Raw genomic sequence first — 19168 nt, 5'->3', positions numbered from 1 at the left:
TATTTATGTATATATATATATGTATAAAAAGAAGAAGAAGAAAAAAAAAAAGAAATAAAGAATCGAAACGATCATGGAATTTCACGTTTCGCACACTTGCTGCCCTCTCAGAAATAACGTTTTCAGCATTTTTTATAATGCATATCGCTTACAAGTCTATATCTTACGGCGTGTTTTTACGGCACGCAGCATGAACAACAAAAACATAATAACGAAACAAATAAAATACAATATTAACACTGGACCAGGTCATTAGCAACAGACTCACTCTCAATATAATAATAATAATAATAATAATAATAATAATAATAATAATAATAATAATAATAATAATAATAATAATAATAATAATAATGATAATAATGATGATGATGATGATGATAATATCAATCATGTCAATAATAATAATAATAATAATAATAATAATAATAATAATAATAATAAAATTAATAGTAATAATATTAATAATAATAATAATATAATAATAGTCGCTATTTTTATTTATTTGTTAAATATTTCTAAACGACAGCGAGGCGGCAATGAAAGAACATTTCTTTACGGTCGGACATGTGTCCAGTTTCATTTTGCCTTTCAAATATTTTATTTTGTAACTTTTGCACTTTCATGTACATATATATTACGTACATATAGAATGTACGTGGTTATACGTGTACATAAATACGTCGAAAAGTGAATGCTCGTGCGTAAAGATAAACATACGTTTTACACGCATTTTCATTCGTTCGAGAAAAGACGAGGAATCGTTCGTGATTCGTTCGCTTTCATCCTCTTTTTCCTCCACCACTCATTACAACGGGCCGATAAATTAACAAACAACGAAGTAATCTGCTCTTTCGTTAACGCCTAGCTGAGATAACGTCGTTCAATATCGCGTTGTTCAATTATATTCAATCATTATGTACAATTCATCGTTAATCTACTTATAAAGAAACCCCCTCTCGCCAGTCGCGTAATAAAGCGTCTCTTCCGGCCATATTTTTATTTTATCATACTTTTGCTCTCTTGTCACCATTTTGCTTTTATTTAACTTTAAACACATCGATATATTTTAAGGATCCCTGTATTATTCCGAATTTGCTTAGCACGTCGCAATCATATACGACTTCTCGATCTAAAGCATAAAACGAATCTCAATCATTCTCTCTCGCTCTTTCGCTCGTTCGTTCTTTCTTTCTCTCTGTCTCTCTCTCTCTCTCACTCTCTCTCTCTCTCTCTCTCTCTCTCTTTCTTTCTCTCTTTCTCTCTTGTATCACAAGAAAACACCCATACATATACGTATATAACACAAGCATAACGAGAACTTTGGAACGCTCGTCGTTACTTCATTTTTACAGACTCGAGCCGAACGGCTGAAGATTCTATTTTTTTAAACTGAAACGATCGATCGATCGATCGATTGATATTCTCGAAAATACTTTCGACTCGATGTTCAAGATGACACGTTCTATGCGATCGATCTTTTTTCTTTTCTTCTCTCTTTCTTTTTTCATTTTATTTTATTTTATTTTAATTTTTTTTTTTTTTCTTTTTTTTGACATTCACTTCGTTCCATCGCTTTCAATCGAATCGACAAATTTGACGATTCGCGTGTGTAACATCGAAGAGAGGGGAAAAAGATTGGTTTATACATCTATTTAGCTGATATATTAATATTACCGAAGAGATAAAACGTTTAATTTTGAACGATGGTTCGAAAGAAACAGCCAAGTTGTAAAGGGATTTTTATCTAACAATAAGTTGACAATTTTTTCTTTTTTTTTTTTTGTTTTTTTTTTTGTCGTTTTTTCTTTTTTTTTTTTTTTATAGGAACGAGTGTTTACACATTACGGTGCAAACTATTTACAAAGAGCTTGCAGCGCCTAAGCTGCCCACCGTTTCTTTATCATCGAGTCTTTCTGCCTTAATTATATATTCCAGATTAAAATTTACTTACGTATACTTTTCCATAAACGAGAAAGTATCGAGAGCAAGAGGAATAAAGATTTCACATTATAAAAATGAATATATTTTCATATACATATATACGTAGCAATAAAATCGTTCAAATGAAATTGCTAATTAGCATTATTTCGAAAATGAGAGAGCGGATTCGTAAACGTTTACGTTAAAATTGAATACTCATTTATAGGATCATTATTCGCCATGAATCAATAATACGACGATTCGATTTAATCGCAATAAAATCGAACGAATATTTTGACGAGAATGTTAAACGTCTAAATACATTTGCGAATCATTCGAAAGTTTTACGTTCGACCGGAGAATAATAATTGGCGAAGAAGGTTTCGAGTATTAATAGGCACCTTACATACTAGGAATAGTGACTTCAACGTGCAGATAGAAACTGTTTCCTCCAATCGCATCGAATTCATCGTCGAATAGAAATAGACATATTCTCTTCGATAGAAGATTTCGATAATAAGTAGCGAAACGGAGAAAAAGTAAGTAAGTACAGGACGATCCGAGAGAGAAAAAAAAATGTCTGATTATCATCCCCCTCCATCATTTTATCGATATTAATCCTTTACAAATACGATTCGCTCATTCACGGACCATGTGAAACAGTGTGCAGCCAGACAAGAGGACGACGATAGTTAAGTTTCGCCATTAAAATCGAGATTTCCTTTCTTACGTGTTTTTATCTTCTTCCATTATATTTGCTTTTTTTTTTCTTAACTCTTTTTTCCTTCTTTAGATCGTTAATGTCTACCCTTAAACTAGAGTTTCGATTATCTCACCCGCTGAGGTGGGCTCTCATAAAGGACGCATGATCATCCTATAATCTTCCTTGCGTCAATGTATGTAAATATATATATATATATATGTATATATACGTATACATGTGTATATATATATATATATATGTATATATATATATATACGTGAGAGTCCCTCGGAGCGCGTCCAGTCTTAAATCGGGCGCACGGCACTACATTCGCAGAAAATTTTGGCTTCCCTTCAACTTCGAATAGTTGCTTTGTGACATAGTAATCGCTTTCGCGAACAGGCAAGCCAACGAGTCTTCTCTCTCTCTCTCTCTCTCTCTCTCTCTCTCTATTTCGCTTTTTCTCTTTTTCTTTCTATTTCTCTTTCTCTTACGTTTTTCAATTTAACAAAGAAAATCGTAATATTTTGAAAAGAGATATTTTTGGAAAGAGAATTTTAATATTTCGAGGCAAGCCAATCGCGATCGCGGAATGTCCAGCTCGCGAATCCTACTGGAAGTGAAGCGTCCGATCGGAGAAAAGCCTTTTAGAAGTTCTGCTCGCCGTACATCCCGGGAAAGCGGACAGCGTGTGCTCCGAGCTCGGCGGGCGAGAACTCGTCCTATGTGGCCAAGTGAGCGAACTGGCCTGGGTGCGGCGCGAACTGGTAAGGGTGTCCATACGGCGACATGTGGTACGGCACGATGTTCATGCTCGCCATCTTGTGTTCTTTCTTCCACTTCATCCGCCGGTTTTGAAACCAGATCTTGATCTGACGTTCAGTCAGGCAAAGAGCATGGGCGATCTCAATGCGACGCCGCCTCGTCAGGTAGCGGTTGAAATGGAACTCCTTTTCCAGTTCTAAAGTTTGATACCTCGTATAAGATGTCCTTTGTCGTTTTGTTTCGCCATTTGCATTTACCGTACCTGTAATCATAACACAGAGATACATTTTATTATATGCGTATATACATGCACATGTGAAAAATATAACATGTATATTATACTTTTTATTGTTTCATCCTTTTTCTTTTTCATTTCTTTTTAAATCTTCGAATAAATCAATCTAATCTTACGTAAACGGGATGTTACTCATTTATTAATCAATCTCTACGTAATAACTTGATCTGTCTGAGCGTAAATTGAACTACGTTTAATTCTTCCTTTTGAAAGAGGATATAGTATAAAAAATTGTTTATAAGATGAATGCAATAGGATAAATGATAGGATATTTTTTAATTACAAGTTATCCAATATGTTCTTGCTAAGTTATAACATTATCCTACATATGTATTAAATCTTCCAGAGTCTTTTAGAAATATCATCAAGAATATAGTAAAGTTCTTCTGATATTTGCTTGACAGAAAAAGGGGAAAAAAGGTCGAAGCTTTTTACTTCGGGTGAGAGTAGGAAGGGGCGAACGAATAATAAAAAGAACGGAAGCGAAGGATGCGCGGACGGAAGCGTGACGAGCTCGTTAATTATTTCAACGAGTCGTGGTTAATGTCTTGGCCTGTGCCACTGGATTGCAAACTGGTCACTTGGCAGCTGTTTTACCTATTTGCTTAGCACGCCTCGGCCATAAATAATTTCGCAACGCTATTATTACGATAGCATACCACGCCTATTGCATTCAACCCATCTTACTCGTTGATGGAAAAATTTTATAAACGATCGTTAAAATCGAATACAACCTACCGGATGACGCATATAATAATTATTAACTTTTACTTTCCTCTTAGTAAAAGTAAATTCGATTTTTCTTTCGAGGAGAGACTTTTGAAACCCTTCTCATCGCGCATAAATAGCTACACTCTAATCCTTGTCTTCTTCGGGAGCGCACAAAAATAATCTAATCCGTGAGATCACTCGACTCTACATAAAGAAAGAGAGAAAGAGAGAGAAAGAGACGGAGACGGCTGGCTACCAAAGATGATCATCTCTTAAATAGAAATATAATATTTTATAGAACGATGAAAGAATAGAAGAGTATCCGAAATATTCTTATCAATGAAAAGAAAAAGAGAGAGAGAGAGAGAGAGAGAGAGAGAGAGAGAAAGAGAGAGAGAGAATAATCATTAAATTCCCAGTCACGAATTGAACGAGACAATGTAGAATTATTAATATATTAATGACAGGAAACGAGACATTTAACCTTTTCCTTAATTACGATAAAAATAGAATCTGAATAAAACTGAGTACATAGACAAGTAGATAAAGTATTTATGCATATCATTGAATCTATCAAATTATTTTACAAATTCATTAATAAACTCTAACTCGTAAAGAGCTAACGGCATATCCGTCGAGTGTCAAATAAATTTATATGGTCGAGTACGATATCACACGAAATGATCGCGAATTCATGGATCGATACATGAATCGACAGCTGAACGATTCGGTCGAACGGATATGCAGGTGTTTCGTCGATATCAAGGTAAGAGGTGTTCGCAAAAGACTCGTTCGCGTGGGCGCCTCGCATCGATGCGGATATTAAAGAGTCGCTTCATTTACAACAATAATGAATACGCTATTAATAGTGAGAGCGAGACTCGACGGAGAATTGGACGGGTTCTGTACTTGCATGCGTTTCTGAGTGCGTGCGTGTGGCAAACGACCGCCCCACGACTCGTTCTAAGCGCCGGAACGACCTCCGAGTGAGAGTGAGAGAGACAAGAAATAGAAAGAAAGAGAGAGAGAGAGAGAGAGAGAGAGGAGAGAGAGGAGAGAGAGAGAGAAAGAGAGAAAGGGACAGAGAGGGAACAGCATTCATGGCGGTTAAGGGAGCTTTCATACGGTGATCAACGATTAGCCCGAAGCGTTGCTCGCTAACATCCCGCGCTTTTCACGATGAATGGCTAATAGACGAGGATACTCAAGACGATGAACGGACATTCGAGATCGAAACTAATATTTATTGGTTGCTAAGATTCAACGTGAACGTTTGAATAAAAATGCAATGTTCTTTTTTATTCTTTTATTCTTTTAAAGAAAACCCAATAGATATCAGTGATCATTCGAACATTGAAAATATTTTAACGATTAAAAGAAAAGTAAATTTTTCTTTTCCAATGATCTATCGAAAATCTATCAATAATTTACAATTTTTATTTAACAATTCTAATCTAATAATACAAAACAATGTTTATATATATATATATATATATATATATATATATATATATATACATTTTTTTTTGTTTTATCGATAGAATCTATCTACATATAATTTTGCGAGATGGGAAAAGAGAAACTTAACATTGAAAGAGACGAAAAGAGAAGTGGATATAGAGAGGAAAGAAGACAGATAGAGACAGAGCTTTCACAGTGGCTGGTCAATGGGAGCCGAACGAGCTTAATGACCGGTTCCTCCGTCGAGCGTTATCGCTTTCCTCCCGATGTAGCACGTCGCTGGCTCGTACGGTCTGACTTTTTAATAAATAGCGTTCCCGCTTTCTGGGTTGTTCGTTTCAGTGTGCATATCGTTCGCCCGACACACCTACCCGTTTTGTAATAGACAAATGGAATTTCTCTTTCTCTCTCTTTTCTTCTAGTTACGAGAAGAGACGAGTCGTACGTGGCTAACAAAACTGGCACGCGTAACAACGCGTTGGAGGATTCAACATGGCCTCTCTCTCTCTCTCTCTTTCTCTCTCACGATCTAACTTTCATGTTATCTCTCTCTCTCTCTCTCGTTTGCCTTTAGATCCTGATGTATCCTCTACATCCTTTCCGGTGATTAATTGCCGTCTGTGTCTCGTCGACGTCGATGCACCGAGGATGCACTGAATAGCTTGGATGAAGGTTGCCGAGAGACACTGTAACTTCTCGATCAGGCATGTTGCAAGTAATGTACACCTTTTTATCTTCTCCTCCTCTGTCTTCCAACTGGGTATATCAAGTTTATTGAATAGGTCTTTAAATTGTAAGATTATTAGATACGTTTCATCTTATTACGTTATTTTTCAATTATTGTCAAAAACTTTCAATCAAATCATAATGATCCAACAGATTGATTATCGTACACACACACACACACGTACACACACATATATATATATATATATATATATATATATAAATTAAATGATATTTAACAAAATCTCTTCTGACAATGAGAAAAAGCTTAACTCTGTTTTATTACATGTGGTTCAAAGCTGTTGTAATGTTTCGAGCAGAGAGAAACGATATATTTCAAAATCGAAGAAAGTACACCCCTAATGAAGGCACGCGAGCTTACGCTAGGTAACGGGGTGATTCGTGGAATATCCGGCTCTTCACGAAACTTTACAAGAAGGGTCGTCGGGAGGTTAGGCCAGTCGAGTTCTTAGTCGAGCAGCCGGTCCGTCAGTCAGTTGGATCGTCGAGACACGACGGTGACACGTCGAGTACAAGGCTCTTCGGGTGCGAATACATGCGAGCTGCGCAAGGAGTTCTATTAAGAGCGAGCCACGAAAACGCTAGACGACAGGAGGTGACATCGAGACGGCTGACACGACATGGACCTGCGCTTAACACGTTTCTCTCTCGCTCTCTCTCTCTTTCTTTCTCTCTTTCTCTTTCTCTCGCTCTCTCTCTATCTCTCTCATTCACCTTACCCTTCTTATGTCTCCTCTCTGTCCTCCTTCCTCAGCGTTGCGACAGATGCTGAACATTTTTACCCGGTCTGCCTTTAAAGCTTTTTAACGTCTCTACGATTTTTAATGGACCGATATAATTTCCAACGATCTCGAGAGATCGAATATCATCGAGCGTATTATCAATCTTTCTTTTTATAACTTTTTCGATGGAAACGAAAAATTTTTTGCTTTCTCTTTGAAGTCCTACAAAAGTACTTTGTTATCTCTAAACATTTAATGTTTAGAGTGTTTCTATATGTTTTTAAATTTATATTCCATTTGGATTCTATCTACATTAAATGATCGTCGAGATGAAAATTTTACCCGACTAGGAAGATGATTTATACTATTACCCTGGTTACAAAGGGAAAAAGAGGATCTCACGCTCAAAGACTATCGCGCTCTCGCATTCCGGGAGTGCACCACATTTCTGTGTACACGAGTCTGAGTTGTGTGTTCGTTAACCATCAGTATGTTAGTTTGAAAAGTGGTTTCTACGAAGGTATATATATATATATATATATATATATATATATATATATAGACTCCTTACCACCCCTAACCCTTGGCACATATCTGCGCTGTTATCTGATACGAGGCCTAGCATAGGCCCTATCGAACCTTTTCATCTACGCGATCGACCGAAGCATTCCAAAGGAAGAAACGTGCTTGTTCGAAATTTTGCGAGTTAATGACAGATCGAGTAGAAAAGTTAGCAATGTTCTTTCTCTTCGACTTATACCACGAAATCTCTATTTGTATTTCGTTTTTCTTTCTTCCTTTTTCTTCTTTTCCTTCTTTCCTTTTTTTCTTTCTTTTCTTTTCCTTTTTTTCCTTTTTCTTTTTTTCTTCCTTTTTTTTTTTAATCATTTCACGACGAATCCAACGAAGCGATCGCGTTAATAATTCCATCCTTTCCCGCAAAGATAGACGGCAGGAAATTTCGATTCGACTTAAAGGTAATAAATCAATCTCATTCGTTCTTAGTCGTATGAAAAAAAAGAAAAAACGGAAAAAGAAAATAACAAGGAAGAAGGAAAGAGAGAGAGAGAGAGGGAGAGAGAGAGAGAGAGAGAGAGAGAAAGAGAAAGCGGTAGGGTCGATAAATCGGAAATAATTAATTATGCGAATTCAAACGTCGGTCGGAATATCGGCGGACAAAGTTCTGAACTGACACGGTTGGTCCTGGTACATCGAAATTCAACGTCGCGTCGCACGGATGTTGGATCGATAAGGGAGACCGAAAACGATCTTTCATTCCCTGCGATAATCGTCCTAAGAACCATTAGGTTTTACGAGGAGCGAGGATGATAAAAAGTCATTGACAGGACATATCGGTGTAAAGACGATGTAAATTGTAGACTTATCCGATATCCATGAGAGAGATAGAGATAGACTGGAAGAGAGAAAGAGAGAGAGAGAGGAAGAGAGAGAAAAAGAGAGAAAGAGAGAGAGAGAGAGAGATCTGACGTCATTGAGAAACATTCGAGGCTATGTCTTGCCGCTCTCGCTCTCGAGTCGCTCGAATCCGTGCTTCATTGACACTGCCGACAAAAGAAGTCGAGAGGTTCATAAATAACTCGGCCAGTTTACCAGGGCCATTATGCAATTATGATTGCATCTCCGTAGCCTAGGTGGTCCATTCCTTCGAGATCTCGCGTCCACCTCCGTCAGATAGCGCCTCAAAGAACTTGTCGTTACATCAGGCCCGAATATACAAGACCGAATATATGACCGATCTTGCTTTCGCATTCGATGTCTTTATCCTAGATCCGATCCAATACGTTTATCAATGGAATTATGATAGACCGTGATAGCAATTCTCGTCATTGCATCTCATCTCGAACAAACCGTTGCTCGACTGCTTCACATTCTTAAGATGTTTCATTCTTTTATTGGAAAGAATTTGCGCTCTGAATAACTTAGTACGTAGATAACTTTGATGTATAATGTGGTCTATTAGTCATTATACATTTCCTTTGCATAAAGAACAACCATACATATTATATGTATCATTGAATAAAGATATTTTCTAATTTTACACACACACATACATATATATATATATATATATATATATATATATATATATATATATATATATATATATATATATATAACGAAGATAGATTGTATTCGTAAGCGAACGTATTTTTATTTGTATTAAAAAAAATTATACTTTGTATAAGTATACATTTAACAAGTACAAGCAATAAGCCGTTTGTAATCGTCAAATTTTCGAAATGGATTCCTCGTGTAAATTCTAGACTATTTTTCATTGTACTTCGTGAAATGTAAAGAAAGAGAGAGAGAGAAAGAGAGAAAGAAAGTGAGGGAGGGAAAGAGAGAGAGAGAGAGAGAGAGAGAAAGAGAGATGTCGTACGCGATGATTTGGCTTAGAGCCAATATTCTAGACTGATATCGCCCACGGACTTTCGTTAAAACATTGAGCGAAGGAGTGTCCGCGAGAATCAGTCTATGAGCAATTTAAATTTACCTAGGCGTGTTTTGCGTCACTCGGCCACTGTCCGGCCACTGTGATTTGTGATCTTTCCGTGGTTTCGCAGCTGCCCCCAACCGATCGTGGGCCAAAGATCGCAAGCGAAACCAACGACCTGTCGACATTCCACGACGAGGACGAAACGCCTTCTATTCCTCCCTCTCCTCCCTCTATTCCTCTTTCCACTCCTTCTCCTTCCTTGCTCGATCCACCTGTTGTCAAGACGTCCACGAAATCTTTTGGATCTGTCGTCTTCGAAATCGAAGACAAGAATTCTATTTCTACGCGCTAAACACAACTAAACACTTACAATTAAATAAAGTCATTAACGATGTCTCGTATCTTCTATTATTTTCAACAATTTTACATTATTTTATATTATACTATATACATCCTAAATATCGCATATATAAGATTATTTATTTCTACCACGATGCTCATTCTATCTATATTCATTGTAGCCATGATAAAAGAGAAGATTCATTTTGTATGTGTATATATATATATATATATATATATATATATATATTATATACATATACTGTATATTATATAATATTTCAACGAAGGCTTTGCGAGATAGACTGAATTAGGTCATCGGAACGGTAGGGCTCGCTGCTAACACATTCAACTTGGTCAAACGAGTATGTTTGAACGTATATCTGTATATATATATATGTGTGTGCATCGGACAGTTATAAATAGATTGAAAAACTATTGCTTTTCAATCTGAATGGCACGGCAAGCGGCGTTCTCTCGAAGGGTGTGTTTCGAAAGTGAGAAGCGTGGGAGGGGGCTGAGGGAAGGGGTGAGAACGTTTGCCGAGGGTGTATGAGAACGAAGCGTGGAAAGACGAAGGAAGACGAGGAGATGAAGGAGGAGAAAGAGGGTAAAGTGGGTTCGGAAGAGGGAAAGAGGAACGGATTCTCTCTCGGCGAAGCTTTTATACCGAAGTTTGGTGAGCACCCGCCGGTGGTCGCCTCGCGAATCATTTGTTATCTTCCACGAGAAAGCTCTCTGACGCAAATAGGTTTGTTTCTGGCCCCCTTTAAACGCTTCACAATAATCCACGCGTACCCAAATTCAATTAACGCCTCGTCTTCGCTCTTCTCTTTCTTTCTCTCTTTCTTTCTCTCTCTTTTTCTTTTTCTTGATGTCCGTTCACTTTGTACTCTTTGGCGTACGTGTACCACAGCATAGTGAGTCATCATTTTATTTTATCTCTTTTTTTTTTCTTCTTACTTATTATAAAGACATACTGTACAGACAACTGGCAAAATCTATAGAGATCATCTGCTAAAAAATATCTTGAACTTTTCTTACATTCCAAAGGCGTAGTAGAAGGATGTTATAATTACGTATTCAAAATTATCTGAAAGATAGACCATTTCTATTGTACATCGATAAATAAATAAATATCTCACAAATGATGCAAATAAATTGAAAGAATATCAAAGAACTGTATTATAGATGTTCTAGATACTAAATGTGTCGCGTGCGGCGACGGCAGCGATAGAAAATACGATCGATCGTTTCTCATCGGCGACATCGCAAAGAATGAGAACACGCCGAGACAATCACCGTTTATAAACAAAGTACAAAAACAGTTCATTATCACCAATATCATATCTTTGTTTTATAGAAGAGTCTTATTATTATTCTCGTTCTTGGCTCCGAAGTTGTTTCTCAAGCATTCTCTCTCTCTCTCTCTCTCTCTCTCTCTCTCTCTCTCTCTCTCTCTCTCTCTCGTATCGAATCCCAACGCACGTGTGTACACAGTTTTGTGTACGTAAGAAACTGTCGTGCTTGCCGAAGGGATTACTTTATACGAGAGGAAGAGGGAGATATAGGAAAAAAAATACAGAAAGAGAGCGAAGAAGAGAAAAATAGAGAGAGAGAGAGAGATGAAAGAGTATATTCTATATAGAAAGAGGAAAGACATCTCGCGTGGAAGGAATGGGCCCTTACTCACGAGAAGAATCGAGGAAGAATGGGAGATAGAGGCTACGCGTCTCCATCCATCAGACGGCGGTCCGTCCGATCGGTCGACACACGCGCGACTCCCAACCTCCGAATGCATTATCTTTTCCTCGACGTTACTCTCTCGACGTTACCGCGAGTTCCACTGATCGACGAGACTTCGATCTTTTGCGTAACCTCCACCTCCTTCTCGCTGTTATTCTCTTCGACGAACGTCGATCCATCGAGTTGTTCGCGAAGCTCGCGAAAACTGCGGGGTTTCGATGTGGGTGATCGAGATCCCTGGATCGTTTCGATCGGATAAAACTTCGTGGATATATCGATGAACGGAAACGATCAATTTTTTTTTCTTTTCTTTTTTTTTCTTTTTTCTTCAATCAATCCCGAAAGAAATTAAATTGTATTTTTTATTGGGATAGAAATGAACTTAAGAAATCCTTATAATTCATTTGTCATATATTTCGAAATTTCGAATTATTTTTCTTTACTTTTCCTCTTTTTTTTTTTATTTATTTTCTTTTTTTTCTTCGATTTCTTTTTCTTTCCCTATTCTCGATATCGATCGGAAAAATGTTTCGTCTTTTCGTCCAAAAGAAATTGATTCTTTTTTTCTTTTTTTTCTTTTCCTTTTTTGTTTGTTCTTTCTCTCTCTCTCTCTCTCTCTCTCTCTCTCTCTCTCTCTCTCTCTCTCTCTCTCTTCGTTAAACGATATTTACTTAATTCGCGATAATAATGATATATCCAAGAGATGGGGCATTTACGATCAGATTATAGTTACGTTACGCAATAATTCTCAGTTGTTGTCGACGATAGATACTTAAGCGTGGCTTTCTCTTTCGAGGCTGACAACTAATGTGCCAGCACCCACGAAACGTATGAACGAAAATTATATACGCTCTAACATTCCTCGGAGTTTGCCCTCGATAGAAATAAATCGATTTACGCTTGGCTCGCAACACACATATACAAATACAATGCGCACACGTAAAACTGTGCACACGATCGTTTTTGTTCGACCTTAGGCAGAGAGACTCGCATCAAGCGCGTCGCGAAGCGCTCTACGCGCACTCTACTCTCGACGAGAAAAAGAGAAAGAGGGAGAATGAAAGAGAGAGAAAAAGAGAGAGAGAGAGAGAGAAAGAGAAAGAGAGAAAGAGAGAGAGAGAACATGTAGAGAGTCGCAGCTGACTGTATTGTTCCCACTGAAGGTAAGTCATTAATTTTCCCACAGCAAGAATGCTTCCCGTGACGCGCGCCTCTACGTCTCTCTGCGCGTGTGCGCTCGTACGAACGCGTCGAACGTGCTTACCTTCTTCTTTCTCGATTAATACCACAAATTTTCCTTTATTCTTCTTTTCCTACTTTTCCTCGACGCACCCTGCAATTCTGTCACGTCTTTCAACTTATCATGAAGCTCTTAATAAATGAAACGAAATTAAATTTATTTTGTATATATATATATATATATATATATATATATATATATATATATATATATATATAAAAAAGGCACAAACAACAACAGAAAAGAAAAAAAAATCAATTCTAACAGATGCAAATATTTCAATTAAGTACTATCTTAAATGCTACTAAATCATTTATAAAAGATAACATTTAACAAAAAGAAAATCTTACATCATGATATAGAAATATTTTAAATAACAATTGCTTGTATTTGAATAATGTGATCGTATAAATCTTCTCGAACAAAAATAAATCATACCTTAATTTTTCCATGTAGTTTGAATCGTTGAAACTTAAAAAAAAAAAAAAGAAAAAAACGAAAGATATTTGACTTTTGGGTGATTCATTCTATAGATAAAGACACTTAATAAATACGTCAATTAATATAAAACATAACGAACCTTACTAATAAAAATGTTCTTCTTAAGGATCAATCGTGATCGCGTAACATCCGAAGTAGCATCTGTTCCATATTTGACGGTATGTTCGCGAAACGTGGGAGCATAAATCTCATTGGAAACGGGCGTCTCTTTCCGGACGAACTTGGTGTCCCAATCTCTCTCTCTCTCTCTCTCTCTCTCTCTCTCTCTCTCTCTTTCTAGCAGCGTGTCCTATGAATCATGCAGTACCTATGTTTTAGCTTGGGTTGTTCCTCTTAGGAGGCTGTCCGATTTGATCGTCCATGGCGTTCGTCCTGGTTACTCTGACTCGCCGCCGGTGGCGAGCCTCTCAGAAGAAGCTGCGATGGTACGTAAGCCTCGCACCAGCATTTATTTATGGTTCGGGGTCGCTAGGGTGTAAACGGGATCGTCGGAACACCGTCGGAACACGCTTCTTTCGTAAAAGAACGGATACTACCTACGGAATGAAGTCTTTCCTCGTAGTAGTACCAGCTTTCGTTACCCTCTTTTCCTTTGAGAATGAGAATATTTAGGGAATAAATCGAGTATGGTTGTTAAAACGAATTCCTTTGTTAAATCTTAAAAATTCATTATCCTTACGATTAAAACTCGATATGATAATATTTGACAATTTCGTTTGATATATTTTCAAACGAGAATATTATCTTTCCTTTTATACGCGTTAATATATATGATCAAGATTTAGAGTCGATCACACGCCGATCCGAAATAAGAATCTTCCATTAACGTAGATCGATTATTAATAGAACTCATCGAGATCACGATCGTGATAGTAATGATCGATTTTATTAATTGATCGATCGAATCGATCATTTCGAATGATTATTTCTCTTCGTTAGAGAAACTAGAAAACAATCTCTGTTTTATGTGTTCTCCTTATTAAAATCGATCTCAACAAAGTTTTCATTATAATATCATAGAGTTTCTTGGATCTTATAATTGTTACTACGTCGTTCTATCAAATGGATTGCGTTTAAAGTTGATAAGAAAAAGAAAGGAGATCAATTGGAACCAATCGGGAAGACGTTTTTAAAGTTGTCACGCGAGCTTCGTACTTTTGAGATAGCGTGATAGTTTCGATGATAGCCTAACGAAAATCGAGGGAACGTTAAACGAAGTGCATTTCGAACGATTTCCTCAAGAAAAAGAAATCATGAATGTAAAGTAACTGTTCAAACTTATAAACACATACGAAAGCAACGATTGACAGCCTTGATAATGAATAATGTAGAATATTTTGAAAAATTATACCATTAAGTTGATCTATATCGAAGAAAATTAACATTTCTATATCCCACGTATAGAAAATCGGTAGACGGTATATCGTATATATATGGGCATTGTTGTTAGAAGTATCCATCTACTTGTAAATATCGTGGTCGTAAATATGTTAAGTTAGAGAGAATGCTGACGTATAACATCACGATGATCTTATCACCGATTTTCCTTCTATCATGGGTGACTTTAATAATCGGCCTATTTGTTTTTTTGTCCTTAGTATGAGACAAAGTAATCCGGACAATTTATTCGATGTATGGATGTATTCTACGTTTAACCCGTTAAATGAAAATAATGGAGACTGCCTTCGAGAACACGTTCTGAGTAAAATTCAAATCTTCATCTTCTATCATGTTTAACATCCAATTTTGTGTATACCCGTGGAGACGATAAGAAAAGCTGATATCCGATCTTGAGAATGAGAACGACAAACAGTTGGAAACCCGGCACGCGCTACTCTGAATAACGTTATAATAAATTTCTTTTAAAGCGATAATAGTAAACTCTTTTACTTATCAATGAAATTATCAAATTAAAGAAAATTTTTTCTCATAATCTACATTATCTCTAGATAATTATCTCTAGGTAATTTATTTTATATGTTTAAATGGTTAAAAAAGGATCGATAGATCTGATAGATAGCATATCTAACAGTTAACTCTACTTATTCTTAAATGCTATTTTATTTTTACATGCGTTATGATAAAATACAAAATAACACAAGTTCCATTGGCTCGAACTAGCACGAGAAAGAGTTCTCTAATCTCAGAGGGCGAACGATCCTACACGCGACTTATTTATCTTCGAAAATCGAGATGTCCCGACGACGATGATTCTCGCACGATTCTTGAATTACACAGGCTGGAAATAATCGTCCGTCGTGGAACACGAGCGGCGCTATTAATAAACGTCGATGGATCTTCGGGAGAAGTATCAAACGGCTCGACTGGTACTTGGCATTGCGGCGTGCTCGATGCTAATGCTCCGTCTTGCCGCGTAGTTGAAATATCATCTTATCTTATCGTCCACGGCCATTCTCCTCCATCGCCAAGAGCCTATCCTTTCATATTAATTCTATTACACTTCCTTTTATTATTATTCCAACCAACGAAGATAACGCTATACTCATGTATAAAGAAAATTTCTTCTTTTACGAATCACGATATTTTCTTTCCATTATGTTTTATCTCTCTCTCTCTCTCTCTCTCTCTCTCTCACTCTCCCTCTCTTTCTCTTCTTTTTATAACAATAATATTATATAAGCTATTAATTGTAAAGCATTAAATCGTCTTACACGTTAGAGGATCGTACAATTTTTCAGATTGATTTACACGGTTCGTGCTTTAGAAAAGCGTCACGCCACGAACGAGAACGCAATGCCTTTTTAGAAAAAGGAATATGGGATATAGGTGGTTCTATACGTCGGTTTGGTTCAAGGACACGATCCTCGATAATCATTGTACTCCTTGTAGTGTTACGTCGCATGAAAACCACAGAAAGAGAGGAAGATAGAGACCTCTATTTCTATCTATCTATCTATTTATCTATCTATATATATGTCTCTATCTCTTTCTCTCTTTCTCTCTCTCTCTCTCTCTCTCTTTCTCACTCTCACTCTCACTCTCTCTCTCTATCTTTTTCACCATGAGAGGAAGGAAGAATCAACGATACAGAATGGTTACCTCCCCCTGATTCGCAGGCAGCTCGTAAATTTTCGGCCGAAGGAAATCTTCGTTGGAGAGGGTTCGTCTGGCAAAAGGGCGACTGCAGGAGCATAAGGATCAAGGATCCCTGTGGCGCCCGGGCCACGCAGCAACAGGCGGCCCACTTCGCTCCCGGCACACATCCATTACCCCATCGGCTTATCCGGTTTACACCATGACCGCCCCCTCCAGTGATCTTACTCGCGTACGCGCTCGCGAACAAGCTCTATGAAAATTTATATCCTAATAAACGATTTGTACGCTCCTTCAATTTGATTCCTCGTTAGTCCTTATGATTACATTACCATATAGCTAGCGTACTATCCCAGCAGTATTTTTTCATAGATTCTTAAAAGTAATGTAATTTTAAAATAGTAGACGTAAGATTCTTACAATTAAAAGCTGTCCTTTTTTTTTTCACATGCAAAGTGCGACTGTTCATTTTGAGGATGAAATTAAAGCTAAAACGTTCTGTAGAAACGTATATTGTCGAACGGATCGTTAAATCTTTAATTGAATTATCTTTTATTTTTCAAAGAATAAAAATATTCTTTATCGTAATATTATTCTATAATAAGGATTATTTAATTCGTTTCCTCCTATAAATATCGATTGTACGATAGTATTCTGAAAAAATTACGAGCTATAGATAAAGACAAATTTATCAGTAATCGAATGAATATCTTAAAAGAAAAATACTATTATTAAATAAATATATACTTACTTAAGTATAAAATACTATACTTAATTTACTATTAATACTGTTTATTTCATTATTGTGTATGAAAATTAAAACAATAAATTAACTCTTAATGTAAATCTTCGAACTTTGAAGATATCGTTGAATTTATGAAAGACAAACAATTAATTATTTTCGTCAGATGATCGTAGAAGAAAAAAAAGGATTTATATGAACTATGTTATTTTATCTTTTTTTTTTTTGTTTTTTTTTATATATATATATATAAAATATTTTATATTCGTAATACGAGGAGAATAAAAGTGTTAAGAAAATTGACAAAGATAAATTGGGAGCCGATCTGCATGTACCCCTTGGAGCATAGTAAGCGTTATGATAATCATCGCGGTACCTAATTATCGTGAAGCGAATAATCGTGTAATTATTTTCTTCTTCGGTGGATGATCGGTTAACACAACGATAAGCGGAAAGAGAGAGAAACAGAGAAAAAGAGAAAAAGAGAGAGAGAGAGAGAAGGGAGTAAAAGGGAGTAAAGGGAGGTAGCAAGCCCGTTTCATGAGGGGCTGCCAATAGTGGATTGGTAAGCGGAAGGTGGCTTTGCTCGTGGAAGGCATAATTATAGGTCGATCATTTTGCCATAAATATAAGCCATGCAAAGGACTCCGACCTTAAACCGATTTTAGTTTCGACCAACCGCAATGTGCGAGCTTCTTCTTCTTCTTCTTCTTCTTTGTCAAATATGAAAATAATTATTGAAATATTCTTTTAATATTTTGTTTTTTTTTTTTTCATTTCCCTCGTCAATTGTCACTTTTAAAAATCATCACATTGTTCTAATTAAATCATCAGAAATAAAATGTCATAATTTCTTGTAGGAAATACATGAAATTAATTGTCAATTCTATGCGATATTAGGCTCGATTTGTTTTAATTCTCTTAAAAAAAAAAAAAAAAAAAAAAAAAGAAAAAAAAAAAAGAAAGAAAAAGTAACGTAATAAAATGAATTGATAGAAAAGTTCGATGACGTAAAAACACGCACGTCTCAATTTACTTCACAATTCCAAGATACACCACTCCTTACCCTAGATTCACTCGTTCGAGGGTCGAAGCGATAAACGGAAGGTAGACTTTGCCATGAATGGCATAATTGCGGGTCGATCGTTTCGCCATAAATAAGGCCGCTCGATGGCCCTCGAGGAAAGGCCAAGTTCCTTTGGATCTCAGATCGGAGCCAAGGGTAGCCGCTAACGCGATTCCCAAGATACAAATTCGTCTGGCATTTGCTACTTCGACAATTCTTAATCGAATAGAAATTGTCTTTTCTGAGAGAAAAGATTCAAATAATATCATACATCTATTATAAACATTAGATAAGGAATATCCGTAAATGATTATCCATGTATTAACAAATTGCAATAGTTTATTGATGATACTAATTAACTTGTTGAGTTTCATTAAATTTTTTTCTTTACGATTAGAAAAACTTTTTATATGTTGGATATATCGATGTATAAATTTGCGTTTCATTACAATTAACTATAAAACAAAGAATTATAATATTTTATAATAAGGATAATCGTTTACATCCTGTATAATTTGAAATGGAATATATTTCATTTAATTTCCTTTGCAATGCCTTTGATAATATCAAAAATTGTTTGTCCATTTTTAAAATACTGATGAGATAGTCACGTTCATGATCACGTTTAACGAGTTCAAGTACGTTAATATGTAGAGAATTTTCTCATTTGCGGTTGCATCGCCAGCAGGCATTCT

At 36.4% G+C, this 19168-nt stretch overlaps 1 protein-coding gene across 3 annotated transcripts in view; it reads right to left on the bottom strand.

The window, feature by feature from the left end:
* Positions 1-477: 477 nt before the first annotated feature.
* LOC124425279 (homeotic protein Sex combs reduced) overlaps positions 478-19168 on the bottom strand; it is a 27487-nt gene continuing 8796 nt past the window's right edge. Inside the window, exons 2-4 of one of the 3 annotated variants that reach the window (XR_006942469.1) lie at positions 13691-14201; positions 13549-13581; positions 3532-3653 (exon numbers count right to left, since the gene is read on the bottom strand). Coding sequence is in view for 1 of the 3 variants with exons in the window: in XM_046965486.1 (XP_046821442.1) it covers positions 3349-3653 (305 nt within the window). In the remaining 2 variants the exon portion in view is untranslated. Of the gene's footprint in view, positions 3654-13548; positions 13582-13690; positions 14202-19168 lie in introns of all 3 variants that reach the window. The other 2 variants (XR_006942470.1, XM_046965486.1) reach the window with 2 other exon arrangements.

This window comes from Vespa crabro, chromosome 6, assembly GCF_910589235.1.
Source record: "Vespa crabro chromosome 6, iyVesCrab1.2, whole genome shotgun sequence".
In the NCBI taxonomy this organism is placed as follows: domain Eukaryota; kingdom Metazoa; phylum Arthropoda; class Insecta; order Hymenoptera; family Vespidae; genus Vespa; species Vespa crabro.
The sequence above is the reverse complement of the archived record's forward strand: the minus strand, read 5'-3'. Positions and strand labels throughout refer to the sequence as shown.